This window comes from Rhineura floridana, chromosome 10 (assembly GCF_030035675.1).
Source record: "Rhineura floridana isolate rRhiFlo1 chromosome 10, rRhiFlo1.hap2, whole genome shotgun sequence".
In the NCBI taxonomy this organism is placed as follows: Eukaryota; Metazoa; Chordata; class Lepidosauria; order Squamata; family Rhineuridae; genus Rhineura; species Rhineura floridana.
In genome coordinates, this window is record NC_084489.1 from 69755165 (window position 1) to 69763615 (window position 8451).

At 42.3% G+C, this 8451-nt stretch overlaps 1 protein-coding gene across 1 annotated transcript; it reads left to right on the plus strand.

Moving 5' to 3' along the window:
• The first annotated feature begins 847 nt into the window (after positions 1-847).
• On the plus strand, positions 848-5279 carry GJD4 (gap junction protein delta 4). Its single transcript, XM_061587203.1, has 2 exons — positions 848-924; positions 4065-5279. Exons 1-2 carry the CDS (start codon positions 861-863, stop codon positions 5243-5245), a joined length of 1245 nt encoding a protein of 414 aa, XP_061443187.1. The 5' UTR covers positions 848-860; the 3' UTR covers positions 5246-5279.
• The last annotated feature ends 3172 nt before the right edge of the window (positions 5280-8451 follow it).

Below are 8451 nucleotides of genomic sequence, written 5' to 3' on the forward strand. Positions count from 1 at the left end.
AAATGCATATAAATGAAAATAACATACAAAATGCATTATATCAGAGAAAGTTTCTTGCAAAAATATGTATATATTCGTCAAAACCATACAAAATTGTGTATATTAGCAGAAATCACCCTAAAATTCTGACAAATGTTCATGAAGATGTGATTTTTTTTACTTATTTATTGTTTTCCAAATTGCTGTGCAAATGTAGAGTACTGAATTTAAGACTGGAAAAATCAGAAGCTATGAGAACCGATATAGACAGATTCACTCTTCCTTTACCTAGAAGGGATAAAATAGGAACACGCAGAGACGCCATTGAGTTCTGTTGGCGATACTAGCGTGCGACTGGCTTTTGGGAACTGGCTTTTATATCTGCTTCATGGAGCTTCTGTGGAGACAATATAATCTGCAGACATGGCACTTGGTGTTTTGGTATCCAGTTTCCTCACATTATCCATTTTTATCACTTCGAGAAGAGGAAACAAAGCTGCTTCTATTATTTCGTCAACTGCTCGGTTTCTCTTTCATCGCTGAACTATCCCAGCAATTTCAGGAGGCTGGAATGCCCCGAGAGAGTAAGAATAGCCGACAATGGCAGAGATAATTCCTCTTGCCTTTTGTCTTCTCGCAGTCGTCAGGCCAGAGGTAAGAGCAATGAATCCGACCGTGAAGCTGTTGCATTTAGCAGGGCTTCCTAAGGAAGGCTCCTTTCTCTCTGCAGAGTGTTTTGTTACTCCTGTTTCTGGACAGCTCTTAAATATTTCCCTCCCCCCTTTTTGCCCTCTCCGTTTAGATTACAGTGGTTGTTGAAAATGCTCAATTTTTTTGTATTCCTTCAGTAAGTGGGGGGACTCCCGCAACTGAGTTCAAACATGGAATGTTGGGATTCCCTTGGTCTTTTAATCATTGCTATCAGCTACAATGTGACAATTATTGGTGAGTATGAAGAAATATGTGTCGTGGTTTTTGTTCAGGGTTGGCACCCTTCTGTTTGTGTGTGTGTGTGTGTGTGTTTGGCTGCTTCCAGCATCCACTAATTTAATTTTTTTTAAAAAACATTTGCCTGTAAATGAAAATGATGGTTGATATTGATGTTTGACTGTCATTTATTTAAATGGGCTGTCTTTTGTCTTTTCCATAAGCTAGTGTGATACATATGAAGATGATAGCAAATGTAAGAGCATGAATTTATTACGCCATACGTGATAGCCGAGTTACGCCTTTAGTAAGTAATCATTTGAACTGTGCAAATCCCAGGTAAAATTAAGGACGCTTCTTAAAGTAACTTCACGGGCATTTGCTGATCCTGATATTTTGGTTCTTTTAACAGTTTGCTTATCCAGCACTTTTAAATGGTAACAATGAGCTTGGATTGCTCCCTGTTTAAAATAAAGATTCTTCCTGATTCCCATGTTTGGTTTTTGAGGCCAATAGCTAGCATGTATATATCCATCTTTGGCTAGATTTCACCCTAATTTTGTACTGGTCCAAAAACATGGTTGTCTCTCCCCTTGGTGGGAGTAATTTTTGTGGATGTTATTACTCATGTTGTGTGTAGCAATTGGGGGTAAATAAGTTAATGAAAGTAATCTCTCAGCTCTTTTTAGGTTCATCGAACTCTAAGACTGGCTCACTCTCTCTAGAGTAGAGATTACTTATGTTCCTGAATTTATGAGCTACATAATTGTTTATGTATTTACTCTGGCTTTTTGTCCCAGCAAACGGGACCTCAGCCTAAGGTAGCAAACGAAGAAGGTTATACATAAGAATAATACTAAGAATGCAGACCTTTTCTTCTCTCTTGTGATGAAAAGTTGGGCCTGGTGTTCTTCTTGTTGCAGGGGTTTGCAGAACTCCCAAGTCTTTGAGGAATGGCTATAGTGGAGCATCTGCTTTATATGTCGAAGGTCCGGGTTCAATCCCTGGCATCTCAGGTAGAGCTGGGAGAGAACCCAATTTGAAATCCTGGAGAGCTTCTGCCAGTCAGTTCAGGAACATCCTGAACAGGAACAGTCTTAACCTGTAGCATCCTCTCCAAATTATGTCTTAGGTGAAGTTTTGGTGGAACTCCAGCTTCTTTACAGTTCTATGTCTATGGATATATTTATTGATATACATACATACAAACCTACACATTATTGATAGGAACTTGTGAATAGCTTTCTGTCAGGTTTCTGGAGACAGGTTGAGAAGCCCATTCATAGAGAGAGGGTTTTCCCCTCCTCTCTCATAGTACTAAAACTTCATTGGATCATCCAATAAAGCTGTTTGGTGGGAAGGTTTAGGACAGACTATGGTGCATAGTGAACTTTTGGAACTCACTGCTACAAGATGTAATGGTCACTAGCTTAAGCGGCTTTAAAAGGGAGATTAGACAAATTCATTTCCTATCAATGGATACCTGAAAGATGATCTTACCCCTTATATACCCAGTCAGTCACTGTGCTCTGCAGGTGACGGCCTCCTACAGATACCATCTTATCAGAAGGTCTGTTCCGCACATCATAGGAAATGGACCTTTAGTGTTGTGGCACCTACCCTTTGGAATTCCCTCTCAAATATTAGATAGGCACCATCTCTGTTATCTTTTTGGCATCTGCTGAAAACCTTTTTTAACAAGTCTTTAAGTAGAGACCTTATCCCAGTCTGCTTCTGTTTGAATTACTTTTTAGATGTTTTTAAAGCTTTTTAAGCTGTTTAAGCTGTTTTTAAGCTGTTTTATTTATTTATTTAATTCAATTTTTATACCGCCCATAGCAAGGCTCTCTGGGCGGTGTACATTGGATAGAGTGTTTTTATTTGCCACTGTGGCCTCCTTCTATGAGGAAGGGTGTGATATAAATTTAATAAATTAATATTAATGATGTCTAAATGGAACCTACATTTTTAGATGCATTGTGCCACCAATGGCCAGTTGCTGGGGAACAACAGCAGGAGAGGGTTTTTTGTCTCCACGTTTGTGAGCTTCCCAGTGGCGTCTCATTGCCCAGTATGGACAATTACTTAGAAATATTAATGATTAAGTGGTATATAAATACCATAAATACATCAGGAAGCTGGGCTTGATGGACCTTTGATCTGATCCAGCAGGGCTCTTATTGCAAACAAGGGATAAACATGAGGAAATGCAGTTGTGTCTGGTTAGATTTCATGGCAGTTAGGAATCAAGATTTGGGGGGAGTTAAACAAAGCGGGCTTTTAGGTGTGATCTGAAGGAGAAAAAAGAAGCAGAGTGCAGGTGCACTGCAAGGGCTTCTTAGGTCTGGGGTGGAAAGAGATATTTATTCATAAATTAGAAGTAGGCAACTAGCAGCCCTCAAAGGCTTCTCATCTGGACCCCAGCCTTCCCCCAATCTTGTGCCCTCCAGATGTTTTGGTCTGCAACTCCCATCACGCCTCATTGTTGGCCATGCTGGCCAGAGCTGATGGGAGTTGTAGTTCAGGAAGATCTGGGAGCTCACCAACTTGCAAAAAAGCTGATAATGCCCAACCTTCAGTTCATTTCTCAAGGGTCCTACGTTATGCACCTCAGGCACTTTCTCCCATGCAAGTCAACACACAAGTGACAACCCTTTTGCATCCCTCCTTCCCAGTGGGAACAGCAACATTGCCTTTGTTAGACCCCTCCCCTTAACAGAGCTTGGAAAAGTTACTTTTTTTAAACTACAACTCCCATCAGCCCCAGCCAGCATGGCCACTGGATTGGGCTGATGGGAGTTGTAGTTCAAAAAAGTAACTTTTCCAAGCTCTGTCCCTTAACATGCACCTCAGCGGTCATCTCCCATATATGTACACAGGACAATGAAAATGATCAACTGAGGAGTGTAAAGGGTGAAACCTACCAAAGCCCTCTGTTGCTGTTCACATGGAATACTGAGAGCCCCTTGCCTGCATCTTGGCTGAGTGAGTTAATGGGTGATGCTGATGGTTTATCGGCCTTTGATAAATGAAGAATACAACTTCTCTAACAGCAACAGCAACAATGTTACTGACCAGGGTCATAAATAGACAGGGATTCTCCAGTATGATTCAACTCCTTGACCAATGACATCTCCACCCTTGTTCTTTCTTTCCAGGGAAGATTTGGTTAACTCTTGTGATCCTGCTGAGATTTATGGTGATTTTCTTAGCTGCATACCCTCTCTACCAAGATGAACAGGAACGCTTTGTCTGCAACACCTTACAGCCAGGATGCTCCAATGTGTGTTATGACATTTTTGCTCCGGTCTCCCACTTTCGGTTCTGGCTTGTTCAGACTGTGTCCGTCCTACTCCCTTGCGCCATCTTTGGCATCTATGTATTGCACAATGTGGTCAGGCAGGTTGTGAAGGCCTATTCCTCACCTTACTATCGCTACAAAGACATCAAACCTTTGGCAGGCCGCAGAGTCACCAAGAAATCATCCAAAGTGGCAACAAGGTGTAGAGTTGCCTGCCGGGCAAATGAAATGGACATTCCTGATTTTTCTGGAGCATATACAGTTCAGCTTCTTCTGAGATTATTGACAGAGGCCGGCTTTGGAGTGGGACACTATTACCTTTTTGGATTCTTTGTCCCGAGACATTTCTCCTGTAACCAGTCCCCTTGTTCGAGTTATGTTGACTGCTACATCTCCAGGCCCACTGAAAAATCCATCATGATGCTTTTCATCTGGGGGCTCAGTGGCTTCTCGTTCCTCCTTAGCCTTATTGACCTGGTCTTTGCCTTCCGAACCAATGCTGTAAGAAACCACAGGAAGAAGCTGCTGTTGGAAAGCTTCACAGCCGAGGAGAAGTGCAGTCCTAGCCTTCTGCATCAAGATGACAAGCCAAGCAAACGCTTGCACAGCCATGGGCTAGGGGACCAAGGCAGCATAGCTGATGCTGGCAACTCTGGCCACTATTTAATTGGCTGTGAGGTGAAGGAGGGCTGCTCTTGTCAACCTGTGTTTACTCCTCAGCAAAAACTTGGCTCTAACCTCAACAGTAATGAATTGTGCACTGCAGCCGCCCATGAGCAGCAGAAAGGGGTGCTTTTCCATGGAAGTGAACAGCCAGAGATCTCGTATGAGCACTCGAGATTTGAGCAAGAGCCACCCGCTCTCAAAGGAGCTTTGGTATTTAAAACGCCAGAGGGGTGCCGTCATGGAGCTCATTCACCTGCAAGTTGCTCCAAGCCCTCAGTCCATTATTCTGCTCTTGAGAGGAAGGCTTCCGATGTTCAGTCTGTCTGCAGCAGTGCTGCGTGCTCCAGATCCAAGAAATCTGAGTGGGTGTAAAATGCCAGAATAGAGCATGGTGTGTTGGAAAAGCTACTATCAGTTACTGCTGATACCATTTTTAATGGAAACAGCAATGTAGGATAGAATCTCATATGGTGAATATAAAATATTCTATTTAAGTAGGTAGGTGTTTTGTTTTTGTTTTATTAAAGAGACTAATAATGTGGGTGCATGTTGCATCTGGATGTGATCATTTATACATTTTGGGCACAAGCTGTAAAGCAAAAGGGGAAATCCTTCACATCATTATTACAGCCGCATGAAATGGAGAGCAGGGCTCCACTTGCTGGCTCCACTCCCCCCCTCCCCGGGAGCCTGCTGTTCACACACAGCCTACCCACATGACCTGGAACCCTGTGTGGTTGGGTTTTCTAAACTGCACAGAGAGCCTGGGTGTGAAGATCAGGCTCCCATCTTCAGATGCTCCTCCTGGTGAGGTGGTGCTAATGGGGACATGGCAGAGGGGTGGAGCCAGTGAGCATGCTTGCATTTCTCACCCTTATGTGATTGTAACAGTGCAAGCGGAGAGTGCCTAGTAAGGATTTATGACTGTGGGCATTCTGTGTATTGAAGAAAATGCTGCCCAAGGCAAAATTCAGCATTCTCAGAATATTGGCTTTTGGGTGACTTTTGGTTGGTAGAAAGCTGATCTCTAGACCTAATGGCTAGAAGAAAAACTTTGAAATGCAGGATGGAATCTCAGAACCCAAAAGCAGGTGGAGCAAGAATTTCTGTGGTCTTCATTGCTCTACCAGTCCTCTGAATAGTGGAAGTAGAATAAATTATTTTTTAAAAAACCCAAATATGTTTGCAGACTTACATGATTTGCATAATTTATCCAACCTGCAGGCCTACCATTTCCTTGGCACAGAATATGGGTGAACCTTGCAGAATTCTATTGGTATAGAGTTCACATAGCTCTGGGGGAGAGGGTAGCACCTTGACCCAAACTGCCGATTTAAGCATTCTCTCATATATTAACGCCAGTGCACTGGATCTTTCTCATCACTCATTTAAACAGAAGGGGTATGTCATGGTCCTATGGTCTTTTCGAGTAAATGGCACTCCCCCCCTTGAATAATTAATGGGGAAATCTAGCATGTACAGAAACTCCTCCATGTCCACATTGGAGTGCATGTATGTGCGTAAATGTACTTGCGTATGTCAGGGTCCTCAAGGAAGAAACCTCAGACAAAACAAAAAAACAAAAACCCACCACCCTGAACCATTGTTTGGGGATAATGTGGCAACCCTAAGGGAGGAAGATCTGGTTTTGACACCTTACATGGTAATTGTAGGTGGACCTTCTCTCTCCTCCCCCAAGTATGGGCCGTGTGCAATATATTTATGCGCTATTACATAAATATCTTCTACCAGCCTTAACATCTGTGTTTCTCTCTCCAGAGAACTCCACTGTACACTTCAAGAGCCATAGACATTTTGGCCTAGTGCCAGAGCTTGGAAAAGTTACTTTTTTGAACTACAACTCCCATCAGCCCAATCCAGTGGCCATGCTGGCTGGGGCTGATGGGAGTTGTACTTCAAAAAAATAACTTTCCCAAGCTCTGCCTAGTGCAGACAAAGTCCTCATCTTCTAACCATGGTTTGGTGGTCAGCAAACATGCTATAGGCTCCCTGCTCCTTTCTGTCCTCTGTAAATCTGTTCCATCTCTTCCATGGTTTGCAACTATGGCAGGGATGGGGAGCCTGGTGCCTTCCAGATGTTGTTGGACTCTAACTCCCATCAGCTCCAGCCAGCATGGCCAATAGTCAGGGATAATGGGAACTGTAATTCAACAACAACTGTAAGGCCACAGATCCCCACCCCTGAGCTATGTATGCAGTGGTGCTAACCATAGTTAATGATAATCAGGGTTCCTCTTGCATTTGAACTAGGATTTCAGGTAAGTTTGCCTCGATTGCCAGCTAGCCAATTATGAGCTCAGAGCCCAACTTCCCATAAGGGATGGTGAATGCTGTGGGCATATGTTAAATCAACATTAAAGATTGCATCATACATGATAAAGTTCCGTACCAATCTCTTGGGGTGGGAGGGATATTCTTACCAGAGATATTTTAACTTGAAGTGCTGTGGATTGAACCTAGAATCTCTGCATCCAAAGCATGTGCTCTCTCTATACGTACATTTTAAAAATATTTAGCAGAATGTGTATACCACTTAATTGTAACAACTTCTAAGCAGTTCACATAAAATATAAAATATACATTAAACTGATCAATCAAAGTCAGAAGTTAAAAACAAGTTGTTATATGCCTTCAAGTCGATTACGACTTATGGCAACCCTATGAATCAGCAACCTGCAAGAGCATCTTTTATAAACCACCCTGTTCAGATCTTGTAAGTTCAGGTCTGTGGCTTCCTTGATGGAATCACTCTATCTCTTGTTCGGCCTTCCTCTTTTTCTACTCCCTTCTGTTTTTCCCAGCATTATTGTCTTTTCTAGTGAATCATGTCTTTTCATTATGTGCCCAAAGTATGATAATCTCCGTTTCATCATTTTAGCTTCTAGTGATAGTTCTGGTTTAATTTGTTCTAACACCCAGTTATTTGTCTTTTTCGCAGTCCATGGTATGCGCAAAGCTCTCCTCGAAGAGCACATTTCAAATGAATGGATTTTTCTCTTATACGCTTTTTTCACTGTTCATCTTTCACATTCATACACAGAGATCAGGAATACCATGGTCTGACCGAACAACATTTCAAAATATAAATAAAATCAGCAGTTAAAAATACACATTATTTAAAGTTACATATTAAAATGTATGCTAGTTTTACATATCTGGGTAGGCCTGCCTAAACAAAGAAGTGTTTAGCAGGCACTGAAAATGTTACAGCAAAGGTGCCTAGTTGATGTCAATGGGCAGGGAGGTGCAGAGAGTAGGTACCGCCACAACAAAATATCATTTTCTTACAAATCCGGAATGGACATAATGTGGCATTTGTAAAAATGCTAGTTCTGCACATTGAAGTGATTGAACTGGCCTATATGGGGTAAGGTGGTCCTTTAAGAAAACTAGTCTGAAGCTGGCAACGGCTCTATTACTGAGCTACAGTATGTTTCCTGCCCTCACAGTTTAAAGCTACAGAACCCAGGTCTCCCTTAGGAGTAGATGCTGAGATTTGAATTTACAACCTTAGTGGCCCACTTCCAAGCAAAAGCATGATGCATTCCTCACTCTTG